Source organism: Poromitra crassiceps (genome assembly GCF_964638095.1).
Source record: "Poromitra crassiceps genome assembly, chromosome: 17".
Classification (NCBI taxonomy): domain Eukaryota; kingdom Metazoa; phylum Chordata; class Actinopteri; order Beryciformes; family Melamphaidae; genus Poromitra; species Poromitra crassiceps.
The window spans coordinates 23,366,274-23,388,578 of record NC_139635.1 but is presented as its reverse complement, the minus strand read 5'-3'; the positions used below and the strand labels follow the sequence as shown (position 1 = coordinate 23,388,578).

Here is a 22,305-nt window from a genome sequence, read left to right as displayed (position 1 = left end):
ATGTTTATTCATTTGTTGAGGTTAAACATGTATGACTGTAGTGACAATATATTGTTACACAAACCATCATACTCTGATCTGACCTGAGAGTCTCAAGTCTACAGTGTGGACTCCCCAGCCCAGCAGAGAGCAGCTTCACTCCTGAATCCTGCACGTTGTTGTTACTCAGATCCAGCTCTCTCAGAGTAGAAAACTGGGAGCTAAGAACTGATGACAACTCCTGACAGCATTTCTCTGTCAGCTTGTTTTGATCCAACCTGACAAAATAGATGTTTATTAATTTGTTGTGTCAGAGGTCAAACATGGATGACTCTAACTCTTCCGACCCTTCTAATATCATTAAAGGAAGCAAGTAGAAAATAATAATAAAACATAATACTTGGTATAATGCAGGTTTATATCGCACATGTCTTACCACAAATAAACCAGCATGCAATGTTCTAGTGACAACATATTGTTACACAAACCATCATACTCTGATCTTACCTGAGAGTCTCCAGTCTACAGTGTGGACTCTGCAGTCCAGCAGAGAGCAGCTTCACTCCGGAATCTTCCAGGATGTTGTTACCCAGGTCCAGCTCTCTCAGACTAGAGGAGTGGGAGCTGAGAACTGAAGCCAGAGCTTCACAGCTTCTATTTGACAACCGACAACAACTCAGCCTGAAGGAGAAAAGAATACAGTAACAAACAAAACAAACAATAACATTGGAAGTATTGCTCTTTTGTATAAAATATAATTTTCACTATTTCTATCCAGTTACTCAGGCACTTACACAGATTTATTGGAAGTTTTGACCACTGGCAGCAGCCTCAGAAGAGCCTCCTCTGAAGCAGAGTATTTCTTCAGGTCAAACACGTCCAGTTCTTCTTCTGATGACAGTAAGATGAAGACCAGAGCTGACCACTGAGCAGGGGAGAGTCTGGCTGTAGATAAACTTCCTGATCTCAGGTACTGTTGGATCTCCTGCACTAGAGAATGGTCATTCAGCTCATTCAGACAGTGGAACAGATTGATGCTTCTCTCTGGAGATGGATCTTCTCTGATTTTCTCCTTGATGTACTGGACTGTTTCCTGATTGGTCTGTGAGCTACTTCTTGGCTGTATCTGCAGGAGAGTCTGATTGGTCTCCAGTGAAAGTCCCAGGAGGAAACGGAGGAACAAGTCCATGTGTCCATTAGGACTTTTTAAGGCCTTGTCCACAGCATTCTGGTAGAGATGTTTTACATAAGATGTATCACTCAATATCAGGAAAGGTGTTAACTGTTTTTCACTCAGTAAATTGACACCAGAGTTGATGAATAACAGAAAGACATGAACAGCAGCCAGAAACTCCTGAACGCTCAGATGGATAAAGCAGAACATCTTGTCCTGGTACAGCCCACACTCCTCTTTAAAGATCTGTGTGAACACTCCTGAGTACACTGAGGCTGCTGTGATATCAATGCCACACTCTGTCAGATCAGCTTCATAGAAGATCAGGTTGCCCTTCTCCAGCTGCTCAAAAGCCAGTTTTCCCAGAGAGATCATCATGTTTATGGTCTCTGTATTCCAGAGTGGATCTGTAACAGCTCTCCCACGATACTTGGCATTCCCTTGTTTGGACTGAACCACCAGGAAGTGGATGTACATCTCAGTCAGGGTCTTGGGCAGGTTTCCTCTTTCATCTGTTCTCAACACATGGTCCAGAACTGTAGCAGTGATCCAGCAGAAGACGGGGATGTGGCACATGATGTGGAGGCTTCGTGAAGTCTTGATGTGGGAGATGATTCTGCTTGCCTGCTCTTCATCTCTGAATCTCTTCCTGAAGTACTCATTCTTCTGTTGGTCAGTGAAGCCTCTCACCTCTGTCACCATGTCAACACACTCAGGAGGGATCTGATTGGCTGCTGCAGGTCGTGTGGTCATCCAGATGCGAGCAAAAGGAAGCAGTCTCCCCTTGATGAGGTTTGTGAGCAGCACATCCACTGAGGTTGACTCTGTGACATCAGTCAGGATCTTGTTGTTCTGGAAGTCTAGAGGAAGTCGACACTCATCCAGACCATCAAAGATGAACACAATGTGGTTCTTGTCAAACCTGCAGATTCCTGCTTCTTTGGTCTCAGGAAAGAAGTGATGAAGAAGTTCCACCAAGCTGAGCCTTTTCTCTTTCAGCAGATTCAGCTCTCGGAAAGTGAATGGAAATATGAACTGTATATCTTGGTTGGCTTGGTCTTCAGCCCAGTCCAGAGTGAACTTCTGTGTTAAGACTGTTTTCCCAATGCCAGCCACTCCCTTTGTCATCAATGTTTTGAAAGGTTTATCTCTAAAGACATCTTCACATTTGATTGGTGCTTCTGGTCTTGGTTTCCTGGATGCTGTTTCAATCTGTCTGACCTCATGTTCATCATTGACCTCTCCACTCCCTCCCACTGTGAGGTAATGCTCTGTGTAGATCTGGTTTAGAACTCTTGGGTTTCCTGCTTTTGCAATGCCTTCAAACAAACATTGAAACCTCTCCTTCAGGTTTGATTTGTGTTTACGTTGGCAAATGGCAGCAGGACTTTCTGAATGAAATAACAAAATAACATCAATGAGTGAATGTTACAGTAAATGTGATGATTTCCTGGTAAATGTTTATAAAACTGCAGCTCATGGCATCTATTCAGCTCAAGGGACAAATGGATGCTGATTGTGTGTGGAGCTCAATGCACAATATCAACATGGTTCTTGCTCAAAGTGAAAGGCAACTGTTGTGGTGTTCTCTTTCGTCATGTTTTTATTATCATGTGCAGCACGACACCACGTCATTTGACCAGATTATTCATCGGCGATTTTGGTCATTGACCTTCCACTCTTGTTTTAGACATATTTGTATTTACAGCTGCAGAAAGAAAGTCAAACATGTTCAAAGCTTCTTACTGCTCTGCAGAGAGTCAGCCAGCTCCTCCTGCTTCATTCTCCTCAGGAAGAGCAGTGTGATGTCTAGAAAAGCCTCTCTGCTGCTCCTCCTCTGCTCTTCCTCCTCACCATCCACCACCTCTTCAGCCTCCCTCTGACTCTCTAAGCATTCTGGGGAATCTGCACTCAGAGCCCTCTGGAACGCCTTCAGCTCCTTCTTCACAAAGGTGACGATGTTCTCCTCAAGAAGCTGAAACAGAATAACATAAAAATCTAACTTTCATAATAAACCTGTGGAACACAAGATCAAAACAATCGTGGATCATCCTGTTCTAGTGTGGAGACTGTCTGTTTTGCATTTCACTCGTTGGTGAAGTAAAAGGTGTTGTTAAAGGTCCATTCAGCAATTTGCCCAGTTCGGCTGTATTCATTAGGTTTTGTTTCGACGAGTCCCTCCTCCCCTCCCTACATCGCCCACGTGAATGGGTTAACCCTGCCTGGCTGCTTAGCCAATATGGCAGCGGTCTGCATCAGACTAAACTGTAAACACAACAGCAATGTAAGTACAATATCAACCTTGCCACTTTCTAGCCACCTACTGAAATTAAATCAGAGACGATACGTTACACCCGCATGGTAACTTTAGTATAATTATGGTGTTTGCTTATAAAATTATCTCCTAATGGCTAACTTAGATCGATACCTGGCCACAAGTAGCATAGCTTGCAGCTGAGCTAGCCATCAAATAGGAGACAAGTAGATGAAGGCCACTGGCTAACCAAGCTATTACAACAATTTTTGCAAACATGTATAGAGCAAAGCCAATATAAGTTCTCTAATGGCAACTTACAAGTTATTAGAATGAGACTCGCTAAAACGGCAGAAAGCAGCAGTTAGCGTCCCTCACCATTCAGATAAATCAGAATAGTTTACACAAATGCACCTCTTTCTATCTCAATCTTGTGGCCGTGAAAATATTTGGTTTCAGAAATAAATGCTTGCTTGTGTGCCTTGCTACAGTGAGACAGTAGTCTCCTCCATCTGCCATGACCGTTGTTGTAATCAAATCTTTATGCCTCCGCCGGCAATAGCCTGGCCGGAGCCATTATGGATCCGGGTTGTCCGTCCGTCCCTACGTCCGGCCGTCTGTCCGTACGTCCGATGTTCGTTAGCGCGATATCTGAGGAACTTGACGGAATTTCATCAAATTTGCCTCAAACATCGACTTAGACTCAAGAATGATCTGATTAGATTTTGGTGGTCAAAGGTCAAGGTCACTGTGCCCTTTCGAATGCCATTGTCAAGCTTGTTAACGCGATATCTCAGGAATGCCTTGACGGAGTTTCATCAAATTTGCCTCAAACAGTAACTTGGACTCAAGGATGAACTGATTAGATGTTGATGGTTAAAGGTCAAAGTTCAAGGTCACTGTGACCTCACACACCCAATTTCCAACCTCTTTAAATGCAACATCGCAGGAGCGCCTTGACGGAATTTCTTCCAATTTGCCTCAAATGGCGATTTGGACTTAAGAATGAGCTAATGGCGGAGGCATAAATCCGCGGTGCGGTCATTCTAGTCTTTAACAGGCAGACGAACCGCGGGAGCTGTGGTGGCAGGGGAAGATCTGCCTGTGGAGTGGACTGGATGATTTCAACAGCCATAGTTTAATCGATAAAATATGTATTGTTCATGTTGCTGAGATACTAAATGAACACTTACAATTACCTTTTTCTTTGCTTATTTGCCATTTGTGCACTTCTAGTTTATAAGTCATCATCTGTAAATATATCCGTACAGTATGGTGTCCTGTAATTTGACAACAACAAAGCTATATGGACACGATGTAGGCTTTCTCCTAAGGTTTAGAGACTATGGGCCCTATCTTGGCACAGGCCTTAGGCGCAAAAACTGGCGTTAAACGCACAAAAACGTGCCTTGCGCCTGCCTCTGTAAGATAGCAACATGGTTTAAGGCCCCGAAAAGCGCTTTACGCCAAAGAGGCGTGGCGCAGTGCCAGAATAGTGCCTTTATGTGCAGCATCCTACCTGTGCAGCAGGGGAGAGAAAACGATATCATTCTGGACAAACTTTCACCAATCTAATCTCATCATGACATAGGGATAGGCTATTCTTTTCTAGCCAATGCGTTTAGAACATTCTTTTCACTTTGATCTTGCTATAGTGTAACGTATTTACATGCTTGCAGTATTTAAACTGCAGTTAGATTGGTTTGAGAAGCATAATAATATGGAATAATAGCCTATATATGGAGACAGACAGACGGGGAGGAAAGGGAGGGGGGAGCTCGAACGCTTGGCTTTTCTGACTGGACTGGATCGCTCCGTGGAATTGGAGCTTAAAAGGGAAGCTTGTGATTCGTTTACTGCACTTCTCCAATGACCAGATTGTGCATAATTTTACGCTTAACACGTTCACTGCCGTGGACGAGATATCTCGTCAAGCAGAAACCAACGGTTGACTGCCGTGGACGAGATATCTCGTCCAAAAAAAAAAAAAAAATGTTTGACAGTGGGACGTCGATCAAACCCTTTTACATCTCCTATACAAATATGGGAGGTATTGAATGTGTATAATCTATTTTACCGACCCACTAAGTGGCGACAGTGCTCTCCAGACGAGAGAAAGCCAAGAAAAAACAGCCGCGTGAGGAAGCCATTCTCATGAAAATGGATTGGCGAAAACGCTTTCGCTTTCGCGTTGGGTGCTGGCGGTGGGGGATTGCAAATTTGCATAATAGATTATGGGTGCAACACACTTTGAAACACGCAGCATAAATAAGACCAGAATCGCAAAAGCTTCATCAAAGCTCTCAACCGAAACCCCAAGAAACGAGCAAGCCCATCCAGACTCGCCCGACGAGCGGCCGCCACAGACAGGGAGGGTACAGCTCAGGCAGCAGAAACTCGCTTGTGACACGCCCGCTGCAGAGCCACGGAGGGAGGAGGAGAACACACACGGAGGGAGGAGTTTGAAGGAGAGGGGGGTTTCCTGCTGTTATGGAGGAAATTACTGTTCAAAACTATTGTTTAGATGTCTGACGTCTTACTGATGCCAAAAATGAATGGTTAAAGTGACTGTTCTATCGAATTTCACAAAAAGCCATTTATCTCAGCTTAAATTTTCAGATGCTGAAACCATGCTGTATTCAACTGCTAATGCCTACATAACTACTAACTCTACAAACTAACTCTTTTAGACAGAGAAAGCACACATTCTATTAGTTCTTTTGAGATATTTTGTGTTCACAAAATCCTAACAGAAAAGAATCCTCGGCTCTTGAAAGATGAGCCAGAATCCTCAAAAAAAAACGCCTTGGCAGAAGCTACCTACAGTAAAAAAAAAACGGTTGGCAGTGAATGTGTTAAAAGGCGTGGTTATAATGTTTAAGGCCGCCTGTAGCGCCGACACCAAAATATCGAGTGTGCTGGTCCACGCCCAGTAATCTGCGCTGCACCGGGCGATGGGCGCAGTTTATAGGCCGATGCAACGATAGAGCCCTAAGGGCCTTATCTTCCGACAGGCGATATCCCCTATTAGCGCTTGCCCACCTGTTTGCGTGTGCCTTAAAGCAGGGAAGATTGCAGTCCGCTGTCCAGGTGTTATGCCGAATTTTGCACCCCAGCGCCGGCAGCATCCCCACCTCACGGGAGCATATTGTAATGATTTATACAGAAATGTAACTGTTTAAAAGTGATATAATTGTCTGGTAGACGTGACCTCCCTGATTTCTAAGTTAAAACAGCCCCGAAATATGTTGGGGATGCAATTCTCGGCGGGGATGCGAAAACGATCACGGCACGTGTTGCAGCCGCAAATTCGAGCCGTGCCAAAATCATCTGCGCCCCAAAATGCCTGCGCAAACGAGATTTGGGCGGTCTTAAGTACCAGAATTATTCACAGGTGTGGCTAGGCAATGCTGGGCATTATGTCAATCAAAACCAATCAGATTCCCGTCTCGCAATGGCTGTTTGCGTATGCAATATGCTGTAACTCTCTCCATGCGTAATAGAGTGTACTCACTCATGCGAGGACAGAGAGAGCTTATTGACAGATCGTCTGTGGTGCCAACGACCCTCCGGGTTATGAAGGTAAATAGCCTATGTCCATTGTCCAACAAGTTTTCTCAATTAATTTCCCTCTTTGCGATGTGATAAAAGTTTCTCAGTGAGTTATAGTTGATTGCCTCACTGAATTAGCTAATACCCAATTTTAGCAGCGAAATGTGATGTCCTGGCGTGGCAAGGCTGTGCGTAATGACATACCCAAAAGGAATTTTACTTTGCACTGCGCTGCACGGAGATTGCGGTGCAGCAAGGTATTTGCACATAGGTCCTTTTCAAAGCTCTTAGCGCAAAGTAATTGCGCGCTGCTGACGATAGGATAATGCCATCTATCCCCACATTTTAGCGCTGAAACGCCTGCTTTGGCATGTGGCACGCCTATGCCCAGTACAATTATAACAGGCATGCACTTGTGCCCGCCCACAATTTGCATTGCGCATGGCGTTAAACGAGCGCAAATGCTAAATTAACGCTTTTGGGAGGATAGGGCCAACTAACACTGTTTTATTGTTGTAATTATTGTATTTTAAATTTGTTTTCAAGTTCTGTAATGTAAATCCGGCTTCCTACACATTTTCAATTAAAAAAGTCATTTTTTTTCAGACCTTGATTTGTTTTGAATAAACATCTTAACATAACTAACTTGTTGCCCTGATAACTAGCTCATATCACTGTAAAGATAGATAGACAAAAACTGGACTCAATGTGGGTTTCCAACAATGTAAAAGCTACAATGATATGTATACTGGACCTGAACCACAAGATTTTACACACTTTTCCAGACATTTCAAATCTCCAAGACTATTCAATACCTTGTAATTATCAAATTAATTTGTAATATTTTTTTTACTGCCTGGTAAATTGTAATATTTCTACATCTTCAAAAAACATTTTTACATTCACCCCATTCTGATTTTGGTTCTTATGATACATGAATAACACAGTTGTCATTATTAGAATGCTGTATTTTAAAGATAAAAAAAACAAAACATGTAATAAAGGCTGCACAATATAGATGTATTCTGCTGGGGCCTGGGGTCCAGACGTCAGTCTTGCTGCTGTGAAAGACATTGAGAGAGCAGTCATTAGTTGAAGTGCATCCAGTGGCGTGCCGTCCATTAGGCGAACTAGGCAAATGCTAGGGGCGCTTGAGCTGTTAGGGGCGCCAGAGAGGGTAAAAAATATATATATATATATATTTTTTTTTTTGACAAATACTTTTTCATGATAATAGGCCTACTATTATTTTGCAATAGTAGACAAAAAATTAAGCACAACAACGTCTTAAGTCTTTAAATAATAGTGAAATCAATTTTCTAATTCTGGCTTTCTGGCTGCCTGGGCTGCAGCACTTTCACCATGGTCCCTAATCCATACCACCCCACCCCCTGCGCGGCCGCGCCCCCTTCTACCTGCTCGGAGCTTTTCCCCAGAGTCGGGGAAGGGCCCAAGGGAGCTGGAAGGTGGGTGCTGAGGGTGCTGCAGCACCCCCTGGTGGCAAGAAATGAGATTTTCGAAATTGTTGGATTTGGCTGTCTTGTGTTTATACCACCAACAAAATGCATTAAAAAACAGTTTGTGCTTCCCAGCTCTAATCTTATTTCATACACTCTCTCTTCAAAAGTGTTTGATTTTCATCATAATCTGGTTTTCCATAATAATAATAATAAGTTCAGTGTTTATGCCGGTGTTGCTGTCTGTTGTAGTGTAAAACGACTAAAGGGAGAGCAGGTGCTTACATGAAAGTGAGTGAGAAAAGGAGAAGATACTGAATAATGACATCACAACAGTATAATCCTAATGTTAATTTAAAATTAAATATTCGTCTAAATATGGATGAAAGTCCAAAAAACATCAAATTTTCTTCGCCGCTGCCCTTGCGGGCAGCACCGAGAATCCCTTCCTTACAGCACCCCCTACCTAAAAGTACTTCCAGCGCCACTGGGGAAGGGCGTTTCTGAGCCTGCACTGCAGTGGGGGAATTAGCTGCAATATAATTTTTATTATATTTTCTTTGGGGGGGCACCAGCAAAAATCTTGCCTAGGGCACCAACTTGGTCAGGCACGCCACTGAGTGCATCACATGCAGCAACAACAAAAACAGTAATTATTATTTTCGGTTATGGGGGGGTTTTAACTACAACAAAAAACAGCAGGAAAAGCAAAGACCACTAAGGAGGTCTTGTGGCACATGTGTGTGTTATCCTTTTTTACCTTTGTTACCCTTTTTTAAATGTATTAATTTATTGATGATGGCCTGATGAAAGATGATCGAAACTGTAATCTATAGAAGTGGGCAATTCAGTCCGAAACATGGGCTATGAAGTGGGGTGACAAGTTTCACGTACAATATAGTTTCTTACCCGCAACATGGCAAACAATTGTCAGTAAGACCACCATCAAACACAGACATTGCCAACATAATAATCATAACATAATCTGGATTTTGATCACTGTTTACTGGTGATTTGCTAATGTTAGCCAATGTCAAAATAATAACTTGGTACAAACCTTACATCCAAGAGCTGTTTCATCGAGAGGGCTTTTTTCCTCTGTGGCGTATGTTGTGGTCTCTCTCATACAGTAACTGGGAAAGTGTAGATGAACATGGTTATTTTCTAACGTTTCATCTCTCAATCACTCCACTTGCCAAGTTACCTAGCATAGCATCGATAGAGTCTCGACTCAGCCTTCATTCAGGCTCAGTCTTGAGACGAGACTAATAGCACTACTTAGTTCGCTTTCTGCTAATGGAGCACAGAACGTTACTACTGTATAAACGTCTCTGCTTCTCTTCTCGTCTCTGTCTCTCTAGCTACTGAGCTAGCAAGCTAACGTTGCTAGCCCCAGACCTGACATTAGCTATCAGCTAAAAAAAACACCACCAACCCACCATGCTGATGCTAAAAATTATCCGTACAACTAACATTACTTCAGAATAAAATTATAGCGTAACTTACCTGTCCAGAAGCAAGAAAGCCAGTTTTCTTGGCCGCTTTTGTTGTGTAGACGGGAGTGCCTGTGGGACGCCATTTTACTGCTCAGTATGCACATTCATGAACACAGCCAGGACTGCCTCTTGTGGAGTTCTGCCTTCTGATTGGATAAAATCTGTCACCGACCCCAAAATCTTTCAGAGCTCATTCTAGTGAATGAGAGGCTCTGTGGTGATAATGTCATACACCAGATACCATAGAATAGTGTTTCCTAAGGGAATATATAGCTGTTTTAGACATATTTTAACACAAAAACATCACTAAATGCAGCTTTAATTTACACACCATAAATATGGAGTCCAGGTCTGTTTGATGCTCCTGGTCAGACTGCCCACTGGGAACCTCTGACATCTCCTGGTCAACTCTGTGGGGGGAGGGATGGGACAGCAGATATTAGGTCAAGGGTCATAATAAGTTATATTATCACACACACACACACACACACACACACACACACGCACGCACGCACGAACACACACACACACACACACACACACACACACACACACACACACACACATTTGAATTCTGTATTTGATTCCGCAAATTAAAATATTGTGGGGAGTCAAATATAAAAAGGGTTTAGATAATTCATGGTCACTTATGGATACATGACATATTCTCCTCCACACAGCCAAGCTCCCTGTGATGGCAGAGATAGAGCAGTAGGCTACTTGGCAACTTGTTTGGCTTTACATTTAGATATGCCAGCAATGTTCAGACCACGCACGGTACATTTATATACATGGCCCAGGCTTCCGAATATGAGTACACACAGTTTACATCTGTACCCAAAGCTGGTTATCATTTCCACCAATGATTGGTACTTGGAATATTTGTCTTGGAAAGCCTGGTCAAAAACACAGGCCACTTCTAGAATCAGGACCTCCATGTGGTCGTTGTCAACAAAGACATCATCAGGTGTATTGGGGATGTTAGCACGCGCACGCACACACACACACACACACACACACACACACACACACACACACACACACACACACACACACACACACACACACACACACACACACACACACATTAAATACTTTATTTGAATTTGCTCATTCACAGCACAGGATTCAAATGTTACAGTTACAGTTACTAGTCAATTACCCGGACATGTGACACAACTATGTGCAAACCTCCGGTGCAGCGCAACAATTATAACTACTGGACTTGTCACCAGGTCAGACACCAGAGGTGACTGTGAGGTCCAACGTAGACTGACCACGTTTGGTCAAAACGTCCTGTCTATAAAAGGCAGCCAAACATGGAACAGTCTCCCAGTCTCTCTAAGAGAAAGCCCGACCCTTGCCACTTTTAGAAGTAAACTCAAACAATGGTTGAAATCCAACCAGACATGTAAACACTTATAATATGTTCTGGGCTCTCTGTATTTTTGAGTGTATCCTGTCACCTATGTATTTTTGTGTGTATTCTATTACCTATGTAGATCTTACTCTGTTTTATATTTCTTTGTTTTTATGTTTGGGGACTACGGATGGAAACTAGCCTGTGCTAAATCCGGCACTTTTTACACTTTTACCATGTTCAGGTAACTGTATCTGCTTCATGTCCAATGTGTTAATTAATTTGGCATTGTCCCATTCAAATAAACAAATACAGTGAAGTGAAGTAAAGTGAAGTAAAGACGTCTGGGAATGCGTGTGGTTCAAGTGAATATTAAAGATGGGTTATTTTTTTTTGTCAAAACAGTATCTCCAAATAATTTATTTCAGGAACCATGATTGAATTGTGTGTGAGCAAACTATAAACATGGTGGGGTGGTATCCGAGGGGGTGGTAGCCGAGGTCCGGTGTGAGTACCAGATCTACTCACCCTACCGGAAGTGCTCGGGGTCCAGTGAGTACAGGTGACACCACATCTTCACGCATTATGATTGGCTGCAGCGGCCAAACAGTGACGTTAGCTAGATATTTATCCGCATTAACATGCAACCTGATGATCTAACATTGATCATGTTAGATACATTTATAACATTGATAACATTAGAGAATGTTAGCTTGACCCCAATGGACTGTTTTAGTTGCTATAGGTAACGTTAGCAAGCAAGCTAAAGGAACCAACTGCTAGCAATTGCTAGCTGAAAGTGTATACACAATGTTTCATGCAGTTACAAGATAGTAGATATGTGTTATTAGCATACATTCCTAGGATAACGTGTATTTTTAAGCTCTCCCAACATTTATTTAAAAAGATTAAGGCTCGTGTTCATGGGAAATGGTCCTGTACACTTGAATCCTGATCATGCAATGTTTGTATCATTCATAGTTTTTAATGGCTTATCATGCCCAAATGTTTGATAACATCACTAGCTTAGCTGTTAGCCAATCTAAAGCTGTCGGACATTTTGGGCATGTTAAGTTAAGCCCACATGCCCGACGTACAGCCAATCACAATGCGTGAAGCCGTGATGTCATCTGTAGTCGCAGGACCCCAAACATATCTGGCAGGGCGAGTAGATCTGGAACTCACACCAGCAGCAAGAGTAGACAGAGCGATGCACAATGGCGGTCTCACAGGCCGAGCAGGACTAGTGGAGCATAGAAAACTTGCCTGAAGGGAACTTTGGGATACAAAAGGAGGCATACTTCGCTTCATAATCAGAACCACCTACGATGCACTTCCTACTCCCAAGAACCTAAACCAGTGGTTTGGAGAAGATCCATCATGTCCCCACGGCCAAACTCCTGCGACACTAAGGCCAGTGATTGGCAAGCTACTTGGAAAATGTAGTAAGCTAAGCTATCAGTTACTCTCGATTAGATATAGCTAAACTACATTGAAGCTATCCCCAGAGAAATGTAGCAAGCTAAGCTACGAGCAACATGGCTAAAGCAGCTAGCTACATCAAAGCTTTATTATATTATAAAACACACTGAAACTCTCACTGGCACAATATTCAAAAACAGACAAAACCTGAATGTCTTCTTCATCACTGCCAGTGGCTCCCTCTGGCTCTGCCATCTTTCAAAGTTCGTTGCTGATGTGACTTCGCCAGCACATGACATATTTTGCCCTCCCCTAACCAATCATCTTCATTGCCTAAACCCAACCCAATCAGAGGCAGAGTAGTGCCGGGTCTTGCTGCAAGAGAGGCAAGGATGCTAAAAAGCAAGGATGAAACTCATCATCATAATGGAACTGGAAGTGCTTTATTGGCTACACAGGCACACTTGACATATGCAATGTCTCCTCCTGCTTATTCCAAACCGCAGCAGAAATCTCCACTGCGTGCTTTGCTCATGGATTTTCTCTGTCGAGTAGCTTGTAGCTTTTGCGGGAAGCTACAAGCTACTTGGGTCTATAAATAGCTTAGCTACTAAAAAAGCTACTTGGTTCAAAAGTAGTGAAGCTCCCACCAAGCTACTGAGAAATGTAGGCTAGTTAAGCTATGTAGCTATGCTACTTGTAGCAAGCTACTGCCCAACACTGACTAAGGCACCAGTGGCGTGGGAGTACTTTTAGGTAGGGGGTGCTGCAAGGCCTTTGGCGGCGACCAATTTTTTTTTGGCCACTTTGTCGCCAGATTAGAGGAATATTAACATTAAGATTAGACTGTTGTGTCATTACTCAGTCACCTTTTCTCACTCACCTCCATGTCACCACTTGCTCCCACTGCTGTTTTGGAATCCTCATTCTCTCTCCCACCCTTTTTGGACTTTTAGCCATAATTAGAGGAATATTTAATTTAAAATTAACATTAGGATTATACTGTTGTGATGTCATTATTCAGTGTCTTCTCCTCTTCTCTGCAGCATTTCTCAATTTACCCTCAGGAATCAGGGATAGTGATAGCCTACCTGCTATTCCTCCCATATATCCAGGGCTGGATTAATAGTACCATGGGCCCCCGGGGCTATTCATTTTCAAGCTATTCATTTAGCCTTTTAGTCATAAAGATTATATCTTCCAGACTGAAATGGTATAACAGAAGTGCAGTATTGGCCAGAATTACATGAACATTTGGAAATGTATTCAGCGGGTATTTTGCATGTTGCGTTCAGGTGCACTGTAAAAAAAAATATATATATATATTACATCTCTTGCCACCAGGGGGTGCTGCAGCACCCACCGCACCCAGCTTCCCGCGCCCTTGTAAGGCACATCCTCACTGGCTGCAAAACAAGTCTGTCCCAAGGCCGTTATACCTGGAGGCACAACCAGGTCCTCCAGCAACTGACAATTATCCTGGAAGGAAGGAGAACTACCACCAACGCCATCCCTCCCCCAACATCCGGCTTGTCAAACACCATTGCCTTCATACCAGCAGGACAATTCCCAAAGCATCCATATGCAAAAAGGAATCTGATCTACTGGACATGGTATGTGTCACATCCTCCATCATTCCTCTGACCCCCTCCCTCAGTTTAGAATTAGTAGGAATGAAAAACAGTAAATTGAGGGAACAAAATGTCTTCTGTGTGCATGAATTCAGCCAAACTGAGGGCAGTTCTGACCCACATCTCATGTTGTTCTAGATCTTGGCCTTCATAAAACTTTCTCTCCCTATGGACACTCCTGGCCTCCATAGTTTTCAGTACGTTATAAAATAACATTTCCTCATTCCAGTATAACCAGTCCTCTTACTTTGTGTGAAGGTCCAGGTTCATTGCTGAAGTATGGAGGTCTGTCTTTAGACCAGTCACTCTTCATAGACAGACAGCTGGGTGACTCGGCTCTCTGCCTGTGGTACTGACCTCTGGAAACACAGTTTTATACATATCATCATTACACACACACACACACACACACACACACACACACACACACACACACACACACACACACACACACACACACACATTACTCGTTTGCGGTGGTGATCATTACCATCCTGATCACTTTTATAAGGGAGAACTTTGCTTTGACTGGGAACGGAGTCAGTGAGTACCTGTCACCTGCTGCACCTACGCAGGACGTCCCACTTGTTACATACTCCAGGGAATTTCTCCTCTCCTTACGGGACAAAGCAAACACTGGTGCGAACCTAAATCATGAACTACTTGCTCCGATTGCAAGAGTCAGCTGTAAGAGGAAAAACGGAAAAAAGAAAAGAGGCTCACGTAGGGGAGTCCGAAACAGACTGAGGAGAAGAGGAAGCAGACACCCGCTCCCAGTTATTACTCTATCAAACGTCAGATCACTGAGTAATAAAGTCGATGAGATCGCGGCGCGTATCCAACATGAGGAATATTTTCGGAGTAACCTGATCTGCTTTACTGAGACATGGCTCCATGAGAGCAGTGCAGACATCGGCTTTGATGGCTATACTATGATAAGGGCAGACCGCGATAAAATGTCATCAAACAAGTCCATCGGTGGAGGGCTCTGTATCCTGATGGACAATGCTTGGGCCACTCAATTTAAAGTGCACGAAAAGGTGTGCACTAAAGACTACGAGCTGCTGTCGGTATCTTTCAGACCGTTCTATCTCCCACGGGAGTTTGGGCAAATCACCGTAATACTCGTCTATGTTCCAGGGCCAAATAATAAGGACGCTGCAGAATCTATAACTGACAGCTACAATGCTGCGCTCTCTCGATCGCCAGATCAGCCTGTTTTTGTGTTGGGTGACATGAATACATGTGAGCTATCACCTTACCTCCCAACTCTGCAGCAATATGTAACCACGCCCACCCGCTCTACTCGCATACTGGACCAGTGCTTCGGGAACATCCCGGGCGCATACAAGTCTGTGAGCCGACCTCCTCTCGGAAAGTCGGATCATAATGTCATTCATCTTCTCCCAACATATAGACAGAGAGTCAAGCGGGAGATACCACGCTTGAAAACTGTTCATCAATGGTCTGACGATGGAGAAGAGGAGCTTAAATATTTCTTTGAGACAACAGACTGGGATGTATTTTTTGACGCATGCCCTGACCCTGATGAACTGACGGACACAATCACATGTTATATTAAGTTCTGTGAGGAGTCTGTTATTAAAACGAAGACAGTCAGGGTGTTTAGTAACAACAAGCCATGGCTGTCCAAAAATCTGAAAGTGTGTCTAAATGAAAAAAGGTCTGCATTCCTAAATGGTGATATGGATTTAGTGAAGGAGAAAGAGAAGGAGTTTAGACGCAGGGTTTGTACTGAAAAAATAGATTTTAAAAATAAAGTTGAACAAAAATTTTGCACAGGCAATATAAAGCAAGCATGGGCAGGTCTAGATAAAATGATGGGCAAGGAAAGGAAGACAAAAAGTGTGAATACAGCGGACAGTAAATTTGTAAATGACCTGAATACATATTATAGTAGGTTTGATGTGGTGAATCCAATGTCAGGCTGCAATAACATCTGCAATCAGATAGGTAGTTTTGAACCTATTCAGTTATCAGAGGATGAGGTAGCCACTGTCCTGTCCAAACTTAAACTTAACAAGGCACCCGGGCCTGATGGCCTAGACGGAAAGGTCCTTAAAGTATGTTCCCAACAGCTCAAAGGGGCTGTCACTAAGCTAAACCAAACCCTGCTCAATAATCTAGTGTGGCCAAACCCATGGAAACACTCTACAGTTATTCCTGTGCCTAAAGTTCCTAGAGCAATAGCTTTTAAGGATTTTAGACCAGTGGCTCTTACGTCAATCTTATCCAAATGTATGGAGAGAGTCATTATTAAGCACCTTATATCCTCTGTAGAAGATCAACTTGACCCCCTACAATTCGCGTATAGGTCCAAGAGGGGAACTGAGGATGCGACTCTCACTTTAGTCGATTTAGTAGCTAATCACCTACAGCTACCAAAAGCAGTCGTTCGTATTTTGTTTATTGATTTCTGTTCCGCATTTAACACTATGCAAATTGATATTCTGTTGGAACGACTATTAGAGATGAATGTGAATGGGGGTCTCATTCATCTAATTAGGAGCTTCCTAACGGACCGCCCTCAGAGAGTCCTGATGAACGGACTGTACTCAGATGAACTTGTCTTAAACACTGGGGCACCCCAAGGTTGTGTACTGTCCGCACTGCTGTTCTCAATTTATGTAAACATGATGTGTGTAAATAACTGTAACCTGAAGCTGCTTAAATACGCAGACGATATGGCCCTTGTTGGTCTTCTTAGGGAAGATGATGCCATCTATGAAGAGGCATACCTCAAGCAGGCCACTGCACTGCAGGACTGGTGCCGAGCATGCAAACTAGAAATTAACGTGTCCAAAACAAAGGAACTCATTATGCAAACAAAACCAGGGGAAAGTAACATGGTCCCTATCATGCTCAGTAACCAGCCTGTGGAAAAGGTCAAACAGTTCAAGTATCTGGGGACAATCTTTGACCAGACTTTGACCTTTAATGAGAACACAGACTATATATATAAGAAAGCCAATCAGCGTCTGTTTTTAATCAGGAAGCTGAGGAGTTTTGGTGTCAGCCAACACATTCTCCAAACGGTATACAGCAGTCTGGTCGAATCAGTCCTGTCTTTTAATATGACCGCCTGGTACGGCAACCTGAACGTAAAGAGCAAAAACAAACTTTCTAGAATAGTTAAAATAGCAAGTAAAATTGTTGGCAAAACACAAAAACAGCTTTCCAACATTTTTGAAAAGGCTGTTATCAGGAAAGGAAGGAAGATCAGTGGTGATGCCTCGCACCCACTGAACTCTGCATTCCAGCTGCTTCCATCCGGTCGTCGATTCAGGGTCCCAAGGGCCAACCGGAACATTTACAAAAACTCATTTATCCCCTGTGCCATACGGTCATTAAATAAATGAACTGTCCTGTGTGCTGTCACTGCTGCGCTATGTAATATTTTAGATAGGTAGGTATATGACTGGTATTTTAGATAGTTAGGAATTAGGAAGCCATTTTAGTTAGGTATTGTATTTGTAATATTTTAGGTAGGTAGGTATATGACTGGTATTTTAGATAGGTAGGAAGCCATTTTTAGTTAGGTGTTTGTATTTGGAATCATATGTTTATTTGCACTATCTATGTCTTAACTTGTACATGTGTGTTTTATGTTCTATGTCTTTATGTTTTATGGTGTGCTGACTGTGCACAATGTATCTTGATGGGAAGAGAAGCCAAAGAAAAATTTCCACCATGGTGGACAATAAAGTATCAAATCAAATCACACACACACACACGCACGCACACACACACACACACACGCACGCACGCACGCACGCACGCACGCACGCACACACACACACACACACACACGCTCAGTGGCCTTGTGGTTTGAGTGTCCGTCCTGAGACTGGGAGGTTGTAAGTTCGATCCCCAGCCGAGTCATACCAAAGACTATAAAAATGGGACCAATAGAGAGCCCCAGAAACAAGTCCGGAAATCATCGATGCTATGCCTGGTTCTTCACTGTTTTCGCCTATGGGAGTTTTGAATGGGTTTTTGGCGCGATGCTTCTAATAATCTCTCTGAGCAACGCTGGCTTAATCAAACGCGAACCAGTGTTTAGTAATATCATCTTCACACACGAGGACCACTTTTACGAGTTTTGAAGCTTTTACGTGCCGTTAAAAGGGCGGCTAGCTAGCAAACGGCTAAATGAGACTACACTGTTGAGTCGATGGGGATATATACGTCAATAACTTCACCACTTCAAAGGACGAACACGGAAATTCTCTTTCCCTCAACTGGTTCAGCCCCGTTCAGCCCGGGGTAATCAGTGCACACATCAACAACAGTCCAGGTTGAGTGCTGACGTGACGTGGAAGCCTATGCGACAGTGTGTAGTTCTGGATTAGCTTAGCTCGAGCTTTTTACTTCTAGGGCTCGCATTTACGCTACAAAACTCATGAAAGTGGTCCTCATGTGTGAAGATTATCCGACGGAACTCTGGTTCGCGTTTGATTAATCTTGCGTTGCCCATAGACCGTATTTGAAGCATCGCGGCAAAAACCCATTCAAAAATCCCATAGACAGAAACAGTGAAGAACCAGGAAGTCCGGGACTTCCGCGTTCTGACTACAAAAATACATCATCCCTGCGGCTCTCTATTGCCTCCCTGCTTGGCACTCAGCATCAAAGGGTTGGAATTGGGGGGTTAGATCACCATATGATTCCTGAGCGCGGCACTGCTGCCGCTCACCGCTCCCGCTCACCGCTCCCCCAGGGGATGGGTCAAATGCGGAGAACAAATTTCGCACACTCAGGTGTGTGACAATCAGTGGGCCTTTACCTTTTACCTTACACAAACACACATACAGATTCTTGAAATTAGTAGATAGATATGAATGAAATAATTGTTTGTTTCTGGCTAACATAATCCAAATAAACATCCATTTAGGTTGTTTTGTAGAGCAGTGAGGAGTTATTTTTCTCTTTCCAGGGACTTTATTTGATATCTTTACTACTAGCTTGCTTTCATAAATACAATCTCATTGAATGATATTCCATTAGGTAGGTTTCCAGTATCACCAGTCCTCTTACTTTGTGTCTGAAGGTCCAGGTTCATTACTGAAGTATGGAGGAGGATCTTTAGACCAGTCACTCTTCATAGACAGACTGCTGGGTACTGGAGACTCTGCTCTCTGCCTGTGGTACTGACCTCTGGAAACACAAATGTTTGATACATATCCTCATTAGTTCTAGTCAAGACAGACAACATTGCATGTGATGTGATAGTGTGACGATCGGATCCGTCAGAAGGTTATTCTATTCTATTCTATTCTATAAAGAACCATTTGACGCAGTCTGTAGGAGCCATTTCAGGTCGCTTTCACATATAAGCTGGTGGACAATGCGATTCCGTGGGGTGAACTTGCAACATTGTTTCTTTTTTCATTTGGTCGGGTTCGCTTTCACACATGCAATTTGCCAAGCGCACCAAACTTTCTGAACAATGTCATGTGGTCGACAGACACAGTCACTCGTCTATTGGACAGAATATAGAGGGGACATCTCTCCTCTTCTGCTGCTTTGCCTGCTGAGGGCTGACTGAACAATACAAGTGAATCTGTGAAACACAACCCATAGAGAAACCACCTTTATGCAATCTTGCGATTTCTGGTTCTACTTTGGTGTTACTATCAAATAAATATTTTACAAGAATGCGTCCAATATGAGCAGCAGATGACGAGGCAGCGAGCTGTTGGGTCCAACATCATTCTGCAGATGAGACGAGATGAGCGATGCTGCGCGCCACAGTGTTTTGCTTCCTTCTACCACCTTCTACTCATGATGCACTGCCTTTCCTAGATTTGCTCTTGTGTTTGCTTCGGTTTGCTTTCACACCACAAACAAACCGCGCTAGAGTTCACTTGCAAACGAACTGAGCATCTCCAAAGACCACTTACCCAAATGAGAGGGAGGGGGGAAACATGACAAAAACTAGACTGGGTAAATATGTTATGCTGCGGTCAGCTTTTATCCGCATTATTATTATTATTATTATTATTATTATTATTATTATTATTATTATTATTATTATTATTATTATTATTCATGTTTAGCTAGTACACTATCCAGAAATGGGGGAGGGAAAAAGGGTGAGTATAACATCAGCACCAGTGGCAACACCAGTGGCTCCTGCATTACATTACTGGCTTTCCTTGGGAAGCTAAGAAGGTCTGGCCTAGGATACTCCTTGGATGGGAGACTGGTGCTGGAAGTGGTGTTGGAGGACCAGTAGGAGGTGCTCTTCCCCTCTGGTCCGAATGGTCTGATGAATAATCTGATCTGATGAATAATCTCCCCAAAGACCCAGGGCAGAGACATGGACTCTGTCCTGTGAGTGAGCACCGTCCTTCAGATGAGATGTTAAACCAAAGTCCTGACTCTCTGCGGTCATTAAAGATCCCATCGGCACTCTTCGCAACAGTAGGGGTGTGACCCCGGTGCCGTGGTTAAATTCCCACACAGGCCTTCCTTCAATCATGGCCACCTAATCATCCCTCGTTACTTAATTGGCACATTCAGTCCTCAACTCTCCACCGTGATAGCTGATGTGTGGTCAGCGTTCTGGTGCAAACTGGCTGCCGTGCATCACCCAGGTGGGTGCTGCACATCGGTGGTGGATGAGTTGAGTTGAATCCCCCTCCCTCCCCTGATATGTGAAGCGCTTTGAGTGTCTAGAAAGGCGCTATATAAATTAAATTAATTATTATTATTATTAACATATTTACATTGCATACAGAACTCTGCACGGACCCTGGAGCTCTTAAACACTGTGTGCATGAATTCAGCCAAACTGAGGGCAGGTCTGACCCACATCCAGGAAGTGAAATGAATCTCATGTTGTTCTAGAATGTAGATCTTGGCCTTCATAAAACTGTTTTCTCCGCCCCTCCTGGCCTCCATAATTTTCAGTAGGTTATCAAATAACATTTCCTCATTCCAGTAGAACCAGTCCTCTTTATTGGTTTCACTCCCCCAATGTTGACTGGTGTCAGGCAGAAACAAACTCCTGTCCATTAACATCACTTCCAGCTCTGGTTACAGCTAAATTACCTTTCTCCCTTGATCAATATACAACCTGCCCTCTTGTATCTTCTACATTAAAAATCTGGTCTCAGTTTAGACAAAACTTCCATCTAACTGACTACCAGTGTTGGGAACGTTACTTTAAAAAAGTAATTAGTTATAGTTACTCACTACTTGTTCCAAAAAGTAACTGAGTTAGTAACTGAATTACTCTATAATAAAAGTAACTAGTTACCAGGGAAAGTAACTATTTGCGTTATCTCCACCTTGAAAATGCCAAATTTTCATGGATTGCTGCAAACCTGAGGGTACCCTCACGGGCCCCTCGGGCCGACCAAAACGGGCCGAGGCCGGGCTTGTTTTTTATTTATTTTTAATTAATAGGTCCGGGGTCGGGCCGTTTCAATAATTCAATTAAATAATGTTGTATTAGCGTACTCGCTTGATTTTACACAGCGGAGCACAGTCAGACAAAGAGGAGGAGTGCACAGACACTCCCATAGCACAGACCCTGTCCGTCCATGTACAGCGAGCGGACAGCTCCCGAACACAGAGAGAGAGAGAGAGAGAGAGTCAGAGAGACAGACAGAGAGAGGCTGCGCAGGACGGCCGCGCGGCGACGCAGCACGCGGAACAGAGAGGGAGAGAGATGTGTCATTATATCGTAATATTGGCTTCGGGCCTCGCAACGGGCTGGATCGGGCACGGGTCTGCATGTCACGGGCCGGGGAGGGCTCGGGCCGAAATTTCAGGCCCGCGCAGCTCTCTACTCCGGACTCGCCATTTCTGCTGCTTCCTCGAATCTGTTTGGTGTGTCTGTGTGTGTGTGTGTGTGTGTCGCCCGTGTCCTGACTCCTGGCTCGTGTGTAACACTGGCTCCGATTGGCTACCATGAAACACATGACTCTGCCTTAGCCAATCATAATCGTT

General features: G+C 43.6%; 1 protein-coding gene across 1 annotated transcript in view; it reads right to left on the bottom strand.

Annotated features, from left to right (window-relative positions):
• The window catches only part of LOC310791949 (protein NLRC3-like), a 32,563-nt gene extending 17,879 nt beyond the window's left edge, over window positions 1-14,684 (bottom strand). Inside the window, exons 1-6 of the mRNA XM_083653631.1 lie at window positions 14,573-14,684; window positions 10,244-10,322; window positions 2,900-3,128; window positions 774-2,544; window positions 487-660; window positions 84-257 (exon numbers count right to left, since the gene is read on the bottom strand). Coding sequence (XP_083509757.1) covers window positions 84-257; window positions 487-660; window positions 774-2,544; window positions 2,900-3,128; window positions 10,244-10,322; window positions 14,573-14,595 — 2,450 coding nt within the window. The 5' untranslated portion in view covers window positions 14,596-14,684. The remainder of the gene's footprint in view (window positions 1-83; window positions 258-486; window positions 661-773; window positions 2,545-2,899; window positions 3,129-10,243; window positions 10,323-14,572) is intronic.
• Between the last annotated feature and the right edge of the window lie 7,621 nt (window positions 14,685-22,305).